This window comes from Molossus molossus, unplaced genomic scaffold (assembly GCF_014108415.1).
Source record: "Molossus molossus isolate mMolMol1 unplaced genomic scaffold, mMolMol1.p scaffold_m16_p_3, whole genome shotgun sequence".
In the NCBI taxonomy this organism is placed as follows: domain Eukaryota; kingdom Metazoa; phylum Chordata; class Mammalia; order Chiroptera; family Molossidae; genus Molossus; species Molossus molossus.
In genome coordinates, this window is record NW_023425366.1 from 130,913,622 (window position 1) to 130,931,694 (window position 18,073).

At 47.1% G+C, this 18,073-nt stretch overlaps 1 protein-coding gene across 1 annotated transcript in view; it reads left to right on the plus strand.

Annotated features, from left to right (window-relative positions):
• DNAH3 (dynein axonemal heavy chain 3) overlaps nucleotides 1-18,073 on the plus strand; it is a 229,454-nt gene that overhangs the window by 76,381 nt on the left and 135,000 nt on the right. The window contains exons 19-22 of the mRNA XM_036279927.1: nucleotides 2,703-2,794; nucleotides 14,245-14,359; nucleotides 16,393-16,509; nucleotides 17,575-17,754. Of these exons, the coding sequence (XP_036135820.1) occupies nucleotides 2,703-2,794; nucleotides 14,245-14,359; nucleotides 16,393-16,509; nucleotides 17,575-17,754 (504 nt within the window). The remainder of the gene's footprint in view (nucleotides 1-2,702; nucleotides 2,795-14,244; nucleotides 14,360-16,392; nucleotides 16,510-17,574; nucleotides 17,755-18,073) is intronic.

Here is an 18,073-nt window from a genome sequence, read left to right on the forward strand (position 1 = left end):
CGCAGAGCAGTGAGCCCCTGACGGGGAAGCCCAGTGGGCAAGCTCAGAAAAGATGCCGGCCACCAGGTACATTCAGGGCTGCCCACACCATGCCCCTTCCTGCCTGCACTGTAGGCCACACTCCGAGCCACCCTGGCACAGCCCCGGCCTGGGGGAACCCTTCTCCATCCTAAAACCTAACTTGTGGGACCCATCTGCATGGGTTCTGGTTCTGACAGAGGGAGGCGAAGCCACCTGTAGCTCTCAGGCTAGGGTCCTGGGGTGCCCGTGTGAGGTTTCTGACCATTTCACAGGACTGAGGCAGGAAAAGCTAGTTCTTATGTATGGGGCCCAGACTTAACTGTTTAGCACAGGGGTTGCTGCTACAGTTGAAAACAACATGGAGCCCACCCGGTGTGGCTCAGTGGATTGAGCATCGTCCAATGGACTGAGAGGTCCCGGTTCGATTCCCGGTCAGGGCACATGCCAGGTTTTGGGTTCGATCCCCAGTACGGGGCATGTAGGAGGCAGCCCATCGATGTATCTGTCCCTTCCTCTCTGTCTCTCTCTGAAAAATCAATAAAAGCATTTAATTAATAAACAAATAAAACAAGATGGAACAGGTAACTTTAGGAAGAAATCACACTAATGAGCAACAATGCTGGCCTCTGGGACAGTGCTGCCCTATAGAGATGTAACATGAACATGTGTGTAATTATACAGTTCCTAGTAGCCACATTTTAAAAAGTATAAACAGGTGAAATAAATTTTATGAATAAATTTTAACTAAACATATCCAACATATTATCATTTGAACAGATAACCAATATAAAGATGTTAACGAGGTATTTCACATCCCATTTTTCATGCCAAGTCTCTGAAGTGTGGTGCACTTACACTTACTCAGGGTGGACTGTTCACACTTCCAGATCCCCCGCCCCCCGTGGCCACTGGCTCCGTGTTGGCAGCGTAGTTCTAGGCTTTAGAATGGAAAACCAGATGCTTTGTGAACCTCTGTATTAACAAAGCAATTTAAGTAATGAAACTACCCATCTCTGCGTCTTTGTTATGGGCAAGCACTGTGCCAAACGCTTTACATAGCTGTGTTGTTCAGTCCCAGAAGTGGTCAGCGTGTTGTCCTGTGAATCAGTGAGAGCCCGGGCTGGCAGCACCGCAGGCAGACTGCTCCCCACACTGAGGATGCCACCCTGCGCCCTGCGGTGTTGGAGGGCCTTCCAGCGGTGAGGGCGGGGCCTTCCAGCGGTGAGGGCGGGGCCATCCAGCGGTGTGGGCAGAGCCTTCCAGCGGTGAGGGCGGGGCCTTCCAGCGGTGAGGGCGGGGCCTTCCAGCGGTGAGGGCGGGGCCATCCAGTGGTGTGGGCAGAGCCTTCCAGCGGTGAGGGCGGGGCCGTCCAGCGGTGAGGGCGGGGCCGTCCAGCGGTGAGGGCGGGGCCGTCCAGCCTCCTGCAGTGTACCACCTGCACTGCCACACGTGGAAGGCCTGGGACGGGTGCATGAGAGCTTTGGAGTCTGAACTGGATCCAAGTCCCCATTCTGCCGTTGACCACCTGGATGGTCTTATACAAGACACTTAATGTCTTTGTCTCAGTTTCCTTATATGTAACTTGGGAATAAATATACATTAGCATCTTTCTCGTGTTGGGAAAATGAAATAAATGCATAAAGGACTTAAAACAGTACCTCTACAGAGTAAACTCTCAATAAAATGTTATTTACCTTCATTATTTCTGTCACCTTAGTGGTCCTCCAGGCATCCTCAGGACCCAGGTTGGAGCCGTCTGAATTAGCTGGTTCACTCAGCTTTCAGCTCATAAATATGTATCGGTACCTACTAAATGCCAGGTCCCAGGAACACAAGGCTAAATAAGACAGAAGGTGACCAAGTCTGGTGTCCCTTCCTGCTCTGACGTTCTCTGGTCCTGCTGGGGCTGGACGAGACAGCACTGGGCAGTCGGTGAGGGTTCCAGACCCTCGTTCCCCTTCATCCTCAGCCTCCTCTGGAGCACGCCTGGCCCTTCAGCCACCAGATGTCACACCTGAGAACACTGCTCACAGCCTCAGAGACTTCCCTTAACACTTTCCTTGGGACGTTTTTCACTTAAAGATAAGTGTGGGGAAGTGTTTGCAGCAAAGAAAAGGCACAGCGCCTGCTAACATGTGCAGCAAGTTGGCACATGGGGGTGGAAGGAAGAGATTGTGGGTACCGCTTCTCCTTCCCAGCATCTCAAGCACAGACTGGGGTCTGCCAGTCACAGGTACTCAGCCTTCCTCCTTTTATTTAGCAAACTCTGCGGTTTCTGTCATGGACCAGGCTTTGCACTAGGACCTGGGATTACAAAAACAAAGTAGACACAATCCCAACCCGAGGCTCTGAGAGGGCTGCACTGCATCAAGTGCTGGCGAGGGGCCCGCCCCCGAGAGCTGACGTCCCAGCGAGGCCCTGGGCTGCCCCGGCCTGACTCCTGTACCTCCAGCTCCATGGCCACTGGCTACTGCAGCTATTTAAACCTAAATTAAGCTAAAATGGACCATCGGTCTCAGCCACACCCACCACACAGGGCCCACCGTTGAATGTGCCAGTGGCGACTAAGAGGGCGGTGCAGGCACTGAGCGCAGCTGTTGTCCCAGAAGTCCATGGGCAGCACTCCCTGGAACCCTAAACACTTGCTTTCATCTGTTTTTTTTGTTTGTTTGTTTTTGCAGATTAGTGAGATTGTTGGCTGCAAAATAAAGCCCACGGAAACAACGTGTCTGGCAAATATGCTGGAATCTGGATTCAGCAAATTCATTGACAAGTAAGGTGCTCCCTTTCTTCAGAAAGTGTTTTGGTCCAAGTACCTGTAAGTCTGCACCATGACAGTGTTGCTGGAAGGGGACCTGGCCCTTGGCCTTCCTAGGGCCATCTGGGAGTCTGTGGGTTCTTGACTTTGCACAGCACGAGTCCAGGTGAACTTTAGAGGACGTGTGTTAAAGCTGCGGACAGTGAAACGAAGAAGGGCTGAGACAAGCCTAGGCTGGTCCGCTTTGGCTCACTGAGTCAGAGAAAAGGGGGCCTTGGGGACAGGTTCGGGGATTTGCCTGGATGAACTGTCACTGCCCATTGCTGCCCTGGTTGCAAGCCTCAGGGGTCCCTTAGAGTCTAGGAGCTGCTGCCTGTGGGGGAAGAAGGGCAAAGGGGGGCAGGGGCGTGCTCCTGAGAGGAAGCAGGAGGACTGGAACCTCTCTGTCTTGAGGTATTTTAAAGGCTGGGCATTTAGGGGAGGGCTTAGGGGAGGATATCAATAGAACATTCATCAGCTTTATGCTAATGTACCAAAATGAGATTTAATTTTTTTCTTTATTGATTTTTATTTTTTTATTAATTAATTAATTTTTTTACAGATGTTTCTCCATTTTCCACAACTAATTTTCCCCTTCCCCAGCTTTGTTGTCCCCGTCCATTGTTCATGCATACATGGATGTAAGTTCTATGGTTCATCTCTCCCCCACGACTCCCTTCTGGGGTTTGTCAGCCTGTACCCCACTTCCACATCTCTGGGACTACCTCATTCCTCAGACTGTTATGTTCATTATATTCCACAAATAAGTGAGATCATATGATACTTGTCTTTCTCTGTTTGGCTTATTTCACTTAGGATGATACTTTCCAGGTCCCTCCATGTCGTCTCAAAGGATAAGAGATCTTTCTTTATACAGCTGTATAGTACTCCATTGTGTATATGTACCACTGCTTTTTTATCCATTTGTCTACTGATGGACACTTGTGCTCTTTCCAGATCTTAGCGATTGTAAACAGTGCTGCTACAAACATGGGGGTACATATATTCTTCCTGATTGGTGTTTCAGGCTTCTTAGGGTATATTCCTAGAAGTGGGATCACTGGGTCAAATGGAAGTTCAATTTTTAATTTTTTGAGGTAACACCATATTGTTTTTCATAGTGGCTGCACCAGTCTGCATTCCCACCAGCAGTGTACTGGAGTCCCCTTTTCTTCACACCCTTGCCAACACTTGTTGTTTGATGATTTGTTGATGGTGGCCATTCTGACAGGTGTGAGGTGATACCTCATTGTTGTTTTAATTTGCATCTCTCTGATGATTAGTGATGTTGAGCATTTCTTCATATGTCTCTTAGCCATTTATATGTCCTGTTTGGAGAGGTGTCTATTTAGTTTCTCTGCCCATTTTTAATTGGGTTCTTTATCTTCCTTTTGTTGAGTTGTATGAGCACTCTATATATATTGGAAATGAACCCCTTATCTAATATATCATTGGCAATTATGCTCTCCCATACAGTGGGTAGCCTTTCCATTTTGATGATTGAATCTTTTGCTGTGCAGAAGCTTTTGAGTTTGATGTAGTCCCATGTGTTCATATTCTCCTTTGTTTCTATTGCCTGAGGTGATGTATCAGTGAAAATTCTGCTGCGTATGATGTCTGAAATTTTGTTTCCTACAGTTTCTTCTAGAATTTTTATGGATTCATGATCACATTTAAGTCTTTTATCCATTTTGAGTTTTTTCTCGTGTAGGGTGTAAAGTTGATGGTCTAGTTTCATTTTTTTGCATGTAGCTGTCCAATTCTCCCAGCACCATTTATTAAAGAGGCTGTCTTTACTCCACTGTATGCTCTTGCCACCTTTGTCAAATATTAATTGAGCATATTGTCTTGGGTCCATTTCTGGGTTCTCTGTTCTGTTCCACTGGTTTATATGCCTGTTTTTGTGCCAGTACCAGGCTGTTTTGATTACAGTAACTTTGTAGTATAACCTGAAATCTGACAATGTGATCCCTCCAACTTTGTTCTTCCTTTTCAAGATTGCTATGGCTATTTGAGGTCGTTTTTGGTTCCATATGAACTTTTGAAGTATTTGTTCTAATTCTGTGAAGTATGCCGTTGGTATTTGGATGGGGATTGCATAGAATCTATAGATTGTTTTGGGTAGTATGGACATTTTAATGATGTTAATTCTTCCAATCCATGAACAAGTATGTGCTTCCACTTTTTTATATCTTCCTCTATTTCTTTTTTCAATGACCTGTAGTTTTCTGCGAATAAGTCCTTTATTTATTTGGTTAAGTTTATTCCTAGGTATCTTAATTTTTTGCTGCAATGGTAAATGGGATTGTTTTTTTTAGTTTCTGTGAGTTCATCATTGGTTTATAAGAATGCCATTGATTTCTTGATGTTAATTTTGTATCTTGCTACCTTGCCAAATTCATTTATTAAGTCTAGTAAATTTTTGATGGAGTCTTTGAGGTTTTCTACATATAGTATCATGTCATCTACGAATAATGACAGTTTCACTTCCTTCTTTCCCATTTGGATCCCTTTAATTTTTCTTCCTGTCTGATTGCTGTGGCTAAGTCTTCAGTACTATGTTAAATAAGAGTGATGAAAGTGGACATCCTTGTCTTTTCCTTTTCTTAAGGGAAATGCTTTTAATTTTTGCACTTTGAGTATGATGTTGGCTGTAGGTCTTTTATATATGGCCTTTATTATGTCGAGATATGAAACCTCTATTCCCACATTGCTGAGCGTTTTTATCAAAAATGGATGCTGGATTTTGTCGAATGCTTTTTCAATGTCTATTGATAGGATCATATGATTTTTATCTTTCATTTTGTTTATGTGGTGTATCAAATTTATTGATTTGCAAATATTTTGCCAGCCATGCATCCCTGGGATTAATCCCACATGGTCATGGTGAATAATTTTTTGATGTATTAGTGGATTTGATTTGCTAGTATTTTGTACAGGATTTTGGCATCTATGTTCATCAGGCATATTGGTCTGTAGTTTTCTTTCTGTAGTGTCTTTTTCTGGTTTTGGAATTAGAATTATGCTGGCCTCATAAAATGAGTTTGGAAGTCTTCCTTCTTCTTGGATTTTTTGAAATAGTTTGAGGAGAATGGGTGTTAGTCTTCTTTGAATGTTCGGTAAAATCCCCTGTGAAGCCATCTGGGCCTGGGCTTTTGTTTGCTGGGAGAGTCTTGATTACATCTTCAATTTCTTTTGTTGTTATTGGTCTGTTCAAGTTTTCTATCTCTTCCCAGTCCAGTTTTGAGAGACTATGTGTTTCTAGAAATGTGTCTCTTTAGCTTAGATTGTCAAATTTGTTGCCATATAATTGTTCATAATATTTGTTAACAATCCTTTGTATTTCTGTGGGATCAATTGTTACTTCTCCTCTTTCATTTCTGATTTTGTGTATTTGGGTTCTCTCTCTTTGTTTCTTGGTGAGTCTAGCCAAGGGTACATCAATCTTGTTTATCTTTTCAAAGAATCAGCTCTGTTTCATTGATCTTTGAATTGTTTTTTTGGTCTCCAAGTCATTATTTCTGCTCTGATCTTTACCATTTCCTTTCTTCTACTTGCTCTGCGGTTTTCTTTTTGTTTGCTTTCTAGTTCTGTAAGTAGTAAGGTTAGATAGTCTATTAGAAATTTTTCTTGCTTCTTGAGGTAGGCCTGTAGTGCTATGAACTTCCCTCTCAACTGCTTTCACTGCGTCCCATAGATTTTGTGTTGTTGTGTGTTCATTCTCATTGGTTTTCAGGAATTATTTAATTTCTTCTTTGATCTCCATGGTAACCCATTCATTGTTCAATAACATGCTATTTCGCCTCCATGTGTTCAAATGTCTTTGCGTGTTCTTGTTGCAATTGATTTCTCGATTCATGCCATTGTGATCTGAGAAGATGCTTGATATGATTTCAAGCTTCTTGAACTTGTAGAGACTTAGTTTGTGCCCTAACATGTGGTCTATCTTTAAGAATGTCCCATGTGCACTTGAGAAGAATGTGAATTCTGTTTAGAGTCTCTTGTAAACAACTTCATTTAGAGTCGGTGTTTCCTTGTTAATTTTTTGTCTAGAAGATCTATCCAGTGATGTCAGCGGGGTATTGATGTCCCCTGCTATGATTGTATTGCTGTTGATTTCTTTTTTTTGAAGTCCTCCAAAAGATTTTTATCATATGTTTGTGCTCCAATATTGGGTACATATATGTTTACCAAGGTTATATCTTCCTGTTGGATAGATCCTTTCAATATTATGTAGTGGCCTTCCTTGTCTCTAGTTATGGCCTTCATTTTGAAATAAACTTTAATAGATATGAGTATTGCTACACCAGCTTTTTTTGGTTTCCATTTGCCTGAAAGATTTTTTCCATTACTTCACTTTCAACCTATGTGAGTCTTTTGTTGTGTGGTGGGTCTCTTATAAACAATATAAATGTGAGTCATGCTCTCTTATCCAGCCTGCTATGTTGTGTCTTTTTATCAGAACATTCAAATTATTCACATTTAAGGTGATATGTACTTATTTATTGCCATTTTTGTTTAGTGTGGTTCTATTTTTCTTCCTCTTTCTTCTACTAATTACAGCAGTCCTTTTAGCACATCTTGCAGTGCTGGTTTGGTGTTAATATATCCCCTTAGCCTTTTTTTTTTGTTTGGGAAGCTCTTTATTTGACCTTCTATTTTGAATGATAGCCTTGCCGAATAGAGTAGTCTTGGATTCAGATCCTTGTTTTTCATGACCTTGATTACTTCATGCCACTCCCTTGTGGCCTGTAGTGTTTCTGTTGAGAAGTCAGCTGAGAGCCTTATGAGGTTTCCTTTGTAGGTAACTTGTTGCTTATCTCTTGCTGCCTTTAGGATTCTCTCTTTGTGTTTAAGTTTTGGCATTTTAATTATTATGTGTCTTGGTGTGGGCCTGTTTGAGCTCTTCTTACTTGGGGCTCTGTGTGCTTCTTAAACTTGAATGCCTTTTTCTTTCACCTGGTTAGGGAAGTTTTCTGTCACTATTTCTTCAAATATATTCTGTAACCCTTGCCCATTTTCTTCCTCTTCGGTGACTTCTATGATGTGAATGTTATTACGTTTCCAGTTGTACCACAGTTCTCTTAAAGTATCTTCCTGTTTTGTAATTGTTTTTTCCTTTTGGTTTTCTGATTGATTGATTTTTTCTACACTGCCTTCTAATTCACTGATCCGGTCCTCAGCTTCCTCTACTCTGCTGGTTAGTCCTTCCAATGTGTTCTTAATTTCTGCTATGTCATTCTTCATTTCCACTTGGTTGGTTTTCAATGTTTCTATATCTTTACTCATGGTGCCGATGTCCTTACTCATGCTGCTGAGCTTCCTCAAGATCATGGCTTTGAACTATACCTCTGATAATTTGCTTAGCTGCATTTCATTGATCTCATCTTTGATAGAATTCTCTTGTTTTTTCATCTGGGATTTGCTTCTTTGTTTCACCATTTTGGCCATCTCGATGGGTTTTGGAGCCTGCCCAATTTTCCTTGTGGGTGTTAGTGTTCTGCTGTTTGTGGCTCCCTCTTCTGGGGTTGGATGATCCTGGGTGGGCCCATGTTAAACACCACTGTCACGTCTTACTTTCCTGGGTAGATTTGCAAGCACAGAAAAGATTCAGTTATCCTCTAGCTTTTGCCTGGTGGCTAGTAGTCTCAGTTACTCAGTACCTTGAATGTAGCCCTGGTGTTCTGCATAAGAGGATTTCCAGAGGGTGGGATTGATGCTGGTTATTATTGAGCCTCAATTTGCATTTCTTTGCCTCACCTGGGAAAGGCTGAATCTCCGAGGTGGGGCATTGCTGCTTTTCCCCACAGCTCAGGGAAGGAGCACACTGGACACCGTCCTTTGTGGCCACAACTCGGCTAAAACTCTAAGTGCCCTCCAAATCCCAGGTGTCCCCACAGATTTTCAGCTGAGCCTGCCCTCCCTCTTCCATAACCCCTAGGTGAGTGGCTGTGGCTATTTTAGCGCTTTGTCCCAGCTCTCTGTGTTGTGGAGCGGGCTTGGTCTTTATTCCCCAAGAGTGCTGCACACAGCTAAGACTGCTGCTGTCTGTGGGCTCCCAGACCACCACCATCTTGCACCTCTGCAGATCCTACCAGTGTCCCTGGTTATATGGTCCTGTCCTGCTGTTTTTCTGTTGCTTTCTTCTGAGGATTTGTCTTTATTTTAGTTGTAATTCCCATTTGGTCCTGGGAGATCGTTTGTGTATCTTCTATTCACTCCGCCTCCATTTTCACATCCTCTAAGCCTATTTTGTGTGCAGCTGGGTCGCACAGGCCTTTCTGGTGCCCCCGCACACTGCAGGTCTCATGGGTAACTGGATCACACAGTCCCTTTGGGGACCCGGCTCTATGCCTATGTTATGGGCTGCTGGGTCACACAGGCTTCTCTGCTGCTTCAGCACCCTGCAGGTCCCATGGGTAACTGGATTGCACGGTCCCTGCTGGGTCGCACAGGCTTCTCTGCTGCTTCAGCACCCTGCAGGTCCCATGGGTAACTGGATTGCACAGTCCCTGCTGGGTCACACAGGCTTCTCTGCTGCTTCAGCACCCTGCAGTCCCATGGGTAACTGGATTGCACAGTCCCTGCTGGGTTGCACAGGCCTCTCTGGTGCCCCTGCACCCTGCAGGTCCTGCAGGCTGGCAGCTGGATTGCACCAGTCTCTCTTGGTCTCAGGCTTCCCATTGCTCTTGTGCTACTGGACAGCACAGGCCTCTGTGGAGCCCTAGGTCCTGCCGCTGGTTGCTGGGGAGTGCTGCTGCACCATGGGGCTCAACTCCTGCTCAGCTTTTGCTGTAGGTTTTGGGGATTGGTCTCAGCTGCTGGTCTGTGCTTCTGTTGCCTGGGGATGGATGTCTGCTCCCCAGCCTCTTTTGCTGGGGGTATATCTCAACTCTGATTGGGCTTCTTCTATGGGGGACAGTGCTGGGCTCCCGGCCATCTGCGACTTCCGCGACCGGCACCTTGGCAGCTCCACTACTGTGCACTGGCCTGTGTTGACACAGAGTGTCCACTGGTCTGATGGTGCCAGGTACGCTTGTGGCTCAGGTTGCTGGGCCCCAGCTGCTCCCACTGCCTCCTCTCAGGGAAGACCTGGGATCTTCCAAAATTGTGGGACCTCCCCACAGCACAGGGAGAAGTGCCCTGAAGAGCCACTTACCAAGGTAGCCAGCTGCTCCATCCACAGCACAGGAACCTTCTGCTATGTGTCTCTGCACTGCTGGGGTTTGGTCATCCACCTTCACGTCTACTCACACTCTCTCACACACTCGCTCACTCTCTCACACGCTCACCCTCCCTCCGGTCCTGCCCGCTGCCATCTTCCATCCGGAACCCTCTTTATTGATTTTAGAGAGAGAAGAAGGGAGGAGAGAGAGATAGAATTATCAGCCACATCCTGGGCATGTTTCTTGACTAGGAATCAAACTGGCGACTTCTTGGTGCATGGGTCGACACTCAACCACTGAGCCACACCGGCCAGGCCAAAAATGAGATTTATTCCCTTAACTGCATCTGTCCTTGGGTGTGGTTGGCAAATGACACTAATTTGATTTCTGCTGTCTGTCTCCCTGAGCAGGTGATCTAAGCTATTTACCCTCTGGTTGGGGAGGAGAAGCAAAGCATTTACTCTTGAGTGTCCCCGTTTAGGGAAGGCGGGGTTTACCAGGTGGCTGCTGTTTAACTGCCTGTCTCTGTCTCCCTGTCCCACTTGTCCTGGCTCACTGGCCTGTCTCAAGAGCACTGGCCTCATAGCAGGCTGGCTCCCTCCTTCTGATTTCATGTAACCGTAGAGTTTTCAGTGGCCTCCCCTTCGGGTAACTGACCACAAGAAAAGCCTTCATTTTATTGGCTAGAAATTGAATCAGAAATTTTACTTCAAAGAGGAATTTATTTTTAAAAGTTCTTTGACCCAGAGCTCCATGCCCAGCTCTCTCTCAGCGACTTTGGGTGCAACCGTTTGACCTTTCTGGGCCTCAGTTTCCTCCTCTTTAAACAAAAACCACAACAGTGAGGCCAGTGTGGCTCAGTGGTTGAGCAAGACCCCTGCACCAAGAGGTCACCAGGTTGATTTCCCATCAGGGCACATGCCCAGGTGTGGGCCTGATCCCAGGAGGGGCCTGCAGGAGGCGGCCAGTCGATATTCTCTCTCATCGATGTTTCTCTCTCTCTCTCCCTCTCCCTTCCTCTAAAAATCAATAAAGAAAAAAAAATTTTTTAAACCACAACAAAGAGAAGTGGCTGTCTGCCCTCTAAAATTCGTGGAACGCGGTGTGTGAGAGATGTCTTCACCTGCTCACCCCCCTCCAGGCGCCCAGGGTTTAGAGAACGTGAACTATGTGAACTGCTGTTTCAGGACAGAGATTCTCGGGACCCTGTTTGTTTCTACGCATCCTTCGGGGGAGGGGTGGGAGAGGCTACCTGCCCGGACTGCAGCAGACCGCTAAGCCGCTGGGCTGAGGTCTGACTCTGCACGCGTGCTTCTCAGAATGTAGCCCCAGACCAGCTGCATGGATTCGCCTGGGAACTTGTTAGAAATGCACATCTTGGGCCCCCCAAATCTGCTGAAGAGAAGTCCTGGGGTGAGCCCTGCAGTCTGTGTTCTCACCAGTCCAGGTCTGCACTGGCCACGGGGGGGGCCACGAGCCACATGTAGCTACCGAGCCCCCGAAATGCAGCGATTCTGAATTAGGTGTGCTGGAAGTGTCACGCAGGCTGCATGGCGGACTCACTCAGAAAAACACGAGCAAAATACGTAGTAAATTTTAATATGGACATGTGTTAGATATTTAGACATACTGAGTTAAAGGAAATACATTATTAAAATTAATCTTACTTGTTTCCTTTTGCTTTTTAAAAATATGGCTACTAGAAACTGTAAGGTGACACGTGGTTCTCGTTATATTTGGACTGGGCAGGGCTCCAGGCAATTCTGATGCTGGGGTTTGGGGACCTTTCCCCACATGCAGCTATCCAATCTAAAGTGCTCCCAGGCCCCCAGATCTCTGCCACCTGGATGCTCCGTTGTCCACTGTCCACTGTCAGTGTAAGAGTTTATTATGAGTTTACTGGAGCCAAGCAGAGGCTCTGCCTGGGAGCGCCATCCCGACAACGGAGAAATGCTTCCCGGAAGTCAGTGTGCAGCTGCCTTTGTGCATTTGGGATGAAGGGAGCTGGGGAGAGTGTACGGAGGGGAGAAAGCAAGGTGGGGTCGGGTTACAGGACAGTTCAGATTATGTGCTGTCTGGAGAGTGGTTTCACTTGAGGGGTCTGAAAAGAGGCATTTCACAGGTGTGCTCACCTGGGTGCACAGAGACAATGGACAGGGCTTGTTTAAGGCAAAGGTAGACCTTTCACTGCGGAAGTTAGAGGCCTGGGGCAGGACCACCCACCATGACCTGCCCAGGTAGGAATTTATGATCCATCACCTGTGAGGTGACTCTTGGTCACTGTATTTGCCAGATTTATTACAGAGCCTCCAGCTGATTAATCCCTTCCTTGTGCAATTATTTCCATAATTAAAAGTCATCAGGTGCGTTGCAAGCATTTTATCTTATTTAAATACACCAGCAACCCCTTATATGGACAGATGGGAACCTGTGGCCTTTCAGGGTGGCCACACAGCCAGCCTCTGCACCTCGTCCTCACCCGGGTTGGCACCTGCCTTTATTAATCATCCCCTGTACGTACACTCATTTTGGCTGTCTCCCAAGAAGGCCACATTTAGGGTGATGGCTGTGCTGCTGAGGCCCTGATCATCATTGTTGAGCATTATCTCCGCCATCTGTCTCCTGGATGAGGCTACAGGAGGGTTCTCGGCTGTTGAGTTGCCCCATGGGGCCGACCACACGAACGATTCCATTGCTCCTTCCGACCGGGTGAAGACACCCATTGTCAGGAGGAAACACCAGGTCAGGAGTCAGAGGAACTGGTGTCTGGACCAGGTGCAGGCACTGCCTGGCTGTGGGTGCTTTTGGACATGTCACGTGTCTCCTCTGGGCTTCAGTGTGCTGGGCTGGAAACAAGACCATACGCTCTCTTCTGCAGCCCAGCATGGAACGGGAGCCCCTGCCGAGGCAGACAGTACTTCCTTCTCCTTCCAAGGACGTGGCTCCCAGTTCTCCAACCACGTCGGGGTTTAGGACCCAGACCGGAGTTCCTCCTCTCCTCCTCTCCTCCTCCCTCCTCCCTCTCCTGGGACAGAGGGCTGTAGCTGGGTGGCCCCAGCACATCAGGACAATAGCAGGTGTTTTGTTTGTTTTAAGGTTGGGACAGGAAACAGAGCAAAAGCCATCACAAGTTAACAGACATTATCAGATCTGAGTAAGAAGGAAGAATAGTAATTCTGCAGTAAATAAGGAATAAGAAGAAGTAGACAAAATTGGAAAGAAGGGGTTCTTGTGTTAGTGGCCTTAAAACAGTGGTTCTCAGCTGGGGATAGTTTTCCACCCCCAGGGGACATTTGGCAACATCTGGAGACGTGTTTTATGGCCACGCCTGGCAGAGAGTGGGGCGGGGGTCTGCTGTTGGCATCTGGTAAATTAGGCCAGGGACGTGCTAAACACCCACAGTGCTCAGGACGGCCCACCACACAGCACAGACGACCCATGTCAGTCATGTCAGCTCGGCTGCTGCAACACGCGCCAAGGCTGGGCGGCTCACAGCAGAAGCTGATTTCTTAGTCCTGGGGGCTGGAAGCCCAGATCAAAGTGTTGCCAGACTCGTTTCTTCTGAGGCCTCTCTCCTTGGCTTACAGAGGGCCACCTTCTTCCTGTCTTCAGTTCACAAGGTCTTCCCTCTGGGTGTGTCTGTTCTAATCTCTTCTTGTAAGGACACCAGTCACACTGGAGTAGGACCCACCCTGATAACCTCATGTCCACCTAACTGCTCGTTGAAGACCCTCTACCCAAACAAGGACCGCACATTCGGAAGTCCTGGGGGCTAGGAGCCCAACACAGGATTTTTAGGGGGACACAATTCAGCCCATAACACAGCCCACAGTGCCCCGGTGTCACGGGTAAATAACCCTGTAAAACACTGGAGACAGCTGGCAAATCTTAGAGTGGGATTTTAGTAAAATTAAGGGTTTTTTAAAGGCTTCTCTTGCCCTGGCCGGTTTGGCTCAGCAGTTAGAGTGCCGGCCCGCGGACCAGAGAGACCCAGGTTTGTTCCCACTAAGGGCACGTACCTCAGTTGCAGTTTGTCCCCAGTCCCAGTTGGGGTTGTGTCGGTGGCGACCACTCGATGTGTCTCTCTCACGTCGATGTTTCTCTCTCTCTCTTCCTCCCTCCTGCTCTATCTGAGGATAGATGCAGAAATGTCCTCGGGTGAGGCTAAAAAAATAAAGGCTTCTCTTAAGACTGAGCTGAAATTCCCCCTTGCCTGTCTGCATTGCCCCTGACATGGCCATCACTCTGTTCTCCTTTTAGACTGGAGCCCATCGGAGCAGCCGCCAGTAAGGAATACTCTCTGGAGAAAAATTTGGAGAAAATGAAGTTAGACTGGGTGAACATGACATTCAACTTCGCCAAGTACAGAGACACGGTGAGTCTCAGTCCCACTGTCTGGCTCCAGTTTATTGTGTAGTAGGTGACCGAGGAATCCATTCAGAATTGCAACAGAACTCACATGATTGACACACAGCATTTATATAAGTCAGGGTGGACAGTGTGTGGATTTGATACGTTTGTCTATTGCAATATGATGGCCACCCTACTAGTATCACCTAACACCTCTGTTATGTCACATAGTGATCATTTCCTTTTGTGGTGGGAGCAATTATGATCGAGTCTCCTAGCACTTGGAAGGCTTTAATACACTGTTGTTGACTGTACCCATGGTGCTGGGCGTTACATTGTTGCCTGCGGCTGCCTCCCTCTGGGCACTACTGGAGGGATGCACTTCTTTTTCCTGTTTCTTTTTTGTTTTTGATTGCATTGTGTAAGGAGAAATGCCTTTTGATTCGGAGCAACAAGCTTTCTCAGAGCAAAGGAGCTGAGCCAGCTCCTGAAGCAGCATCTCCAGGGAAGGCTGCCCAGACCCCTCAGAAGCAAACCTGGGGTAAACAATACCTAGTGCTTCTCAAAAAAAAATCCCAACTGATTCTTCCTCAGTTCTTCACCCCTGAAATGCCTGTGCATCTGCATTTGTAAGGCTCCCTGGTCTTTCTAAGGTACAGTGTGGACTGAGAACTAAACCCACAGGCTCTCGTAGCCCCTCCCCAGGGCTGCATGTGACTCTCCGCCTTCGGTCCCACAGGCACACGGCCTCGGTTTCCCTTGGATGAGAGCTGCAGATGCGCAGTGGGGGGGGCACCGGCCCTTCCAGCAGGCCAGGCCCTGGGCCAGCAGGTCGGCGCCGCACTGTCTGACTGGGCGTGGCTCCTAGAGGCTGTGGGCGCAGACGAGGACTCCAGTTAGGGCACCTGGGAGTCACAGCGAGTCACTCTCAGCCAGTCTTCAGTTTGTGACCAATGTGACTACAGACGAGGATCAACAGCAAAAGGGAGTCAAGGCTCCACTTCCTTAAAGTGCAGAGCTGCTAGTAGGTAGACGAGCAAAGCACCCAGCTAGGCCTGAAGGACCAGAGTGAGAAAGACCAGGCCTGCCGCAGGGGTCAGACCTCGTCAGCCTGCTTGCCGCGGTGGCCTCGAGGGAAAGCCTCGTGCACAGGCTGACCTCTGAGTCACAGCAACCTCACCTAGCAGCAAAGTATGGCCCCGTACAGGTATTGGCAGAGGGTCCCAAACTTTCCAGGTTCATGTCTCCGTTTGTGTCTAGTACTTTTTTCATTGTTCACCTCCCTAGACAAAGCAGAGTTCACAGCTTTGTTTCTGGAGTAGGTTCAGACCACAAGTACTTGTGTCCTGTCACCTTAAAAGCTGTTTGAAAAAAATACATATAAATGGAAGGAAACACATTTGTATTTACTTTTAAGTAACCACAATTATTGCCTGGCCGGTGTGCCTCAGTGGTTGAGCATCGACCCTACACCAAGAGGTCACCAGTTCGATTCCCGGTCAGGGCACATGCCCAGGTTGTGGGCCCGATCCTCGGTGGGGTCACGCAGGAAGCGGCCAGTCTATGTTCTCTCTCATGATGATTCTGTCTATCTCTCCCTCTCCCTTCCTCTCTCTCTAAAATCAGTAGAGAAAAAATAAATAAAAATGGTAAATAACCACAGTTATTTACTGTGACTTTGCCGCAGTGCCCTGGGCACCTCAGCACGTAGTTGGAGAACCACGGGTCCAGGCCCTGCTGGTCACACTGGCAGCTGCTCCTGCCTGAGGGAGAGCGAGTGGACAGGAAGTAGGAACACAGGGAAGGGCAGAGCTCGTCCTCCCCACAACAGACACCCCTTGCAGCTCTGGACTTAGGCCGTGTTGGATTTCCGCAAAGGAAGTGGAAAATATGTGTCTTTAGGAACATTGTCAAGGAAGAAAATAGAAATCCCATCCCCTGTAAGACACAGATTTCTGTCCCACTGGGGTGGAGATCTGACCTCTACGGTTTTGGGGTGTCAGCACGAAAAGGGGGGAGAATTGCGATTCTGACAGGGTGAGGTGTGTTTATTTGTAGGACACAAGCATCTTGTGTGCAGTCGATGACATTCAGCTGCTCCTTGATGATCATGTGATAAAGACCCAGACCATGTGCGGCTCCCCATTCATCAAACCAATAGAAGCAGAATGCAGGGTAAGAGGGACAGGGCGGGGTGTTGTGTGGCATCCAGGCAGCTCTTGGTTTCTCCAAGGAGGAACAGGTTTTTACATTCTTTTAACAAACAAACAAAAAAAACACATTGTCTCCTGACTGGAAAAAAAAGTAACACAAGACTAAAAGCAAATAACCATCCAAATAAGCATATTGTGTGCTGAGCCTTTGCAAGTCTGCAGAAAGAAAATACGAGATGCTTTGAGTGAACCAAGTGAAAATGTATTTGGAGCCCTGGCCAGTTTGGCTCAGCAGTTAGAGTATCGGCCCGCTGACCAGAGAGACCCGGGTTCGGTTTCCGCTAAGGGCATGTACCTCAGTTGCGGTGCGTTCCCAGCCCCAGTTGGGGTCGTGTGGGTGGCAACCACTCTATGTGTCTCTCTCGCAACAATGTTTCTCTCTCTCTCTTCCTCTCTCTCTCCCTCCTGCTCTATCTGAGGATAAAATGCGGGGGAAAAAAAGGTTGTTGGGTGATGATAAAAATATACACACACACACACACACACACACACACACACATATGGAAAGTATGTGACTATCATCTGGGTTAGAGTAATCTAGAAGGTAAACTACTTGAGGGTAGGGACTTGGCCATGCTTTGTCATTGTTTGTGGAAGTGGCATTGGCTGAGGGCACAGAGTCTCGAGCCAGACTGCCTGTGCTCACACTCTGGCTTCGACAACTACTAGCTAACCTTGGGCAGGTTACTTACACTGCTGTCTCGGCTTCTGCGTTTGTGAAGTGTGTTGTGTAATAATATTTCCATCATAAGACTATTGGATCAAATTGGTTTCACATACATACAGCACTCAGCCCATCACTTGTTATAGAAATGATAATTATATATAATAATAATTATTATTGTACTTATGATTATTCCACCAGAATGCAGCTCCATGACCACCTGTTCCATTCATTGCCTAGAACAGTGAGCAGAACACGGAGGGCACTCATAGTGTTTGTTAAACAAGGGGATGAGTGAATAAATAGGCGTGTGATGCAGAGTGGCAAGTTTAATAATTCAGATATAAAATGCTAAATTTGCAGAAGTGGGAAGAAAAGCTGGTCCGTGTGCAGGACATTTTGGACACCTGGTTGAAGTGCCAAGCCACCTGGCTGTACCTGGAACCGATCTTCAGTTCAGAGGACATCATAGCCCAGATGCCAGAAGAGGGCAGGAAATTTGCCATCGTAGATGGTTACTGGAAATCACTCATGTCCCAAGCGGTAAGCATCTCCCTCCCGGACACGTCACCTGCAGGAACGTGGGATGCCATACTGCTCTTCTCCATTGTACATTATATCCATGCCCCTTAAAACTTGTAGGTAAACTAGATTTTTGCAAATTTGATATTGTTGTATATTTCTTCCAACTTCAAAAATTACAAGTGAAAATTCAAACACGGGTATATGTAATATAGGAAGTGGAAGCCCATGAAACCCCACCTCTCCAGAGGTAAGTACGGATGTTTTTTGTAAATTAACTGTCGTTCTAGTGGAAGACGGTGTATTGCAGGGCAAAGCAGTAGAGCTTTCACAGATGGAG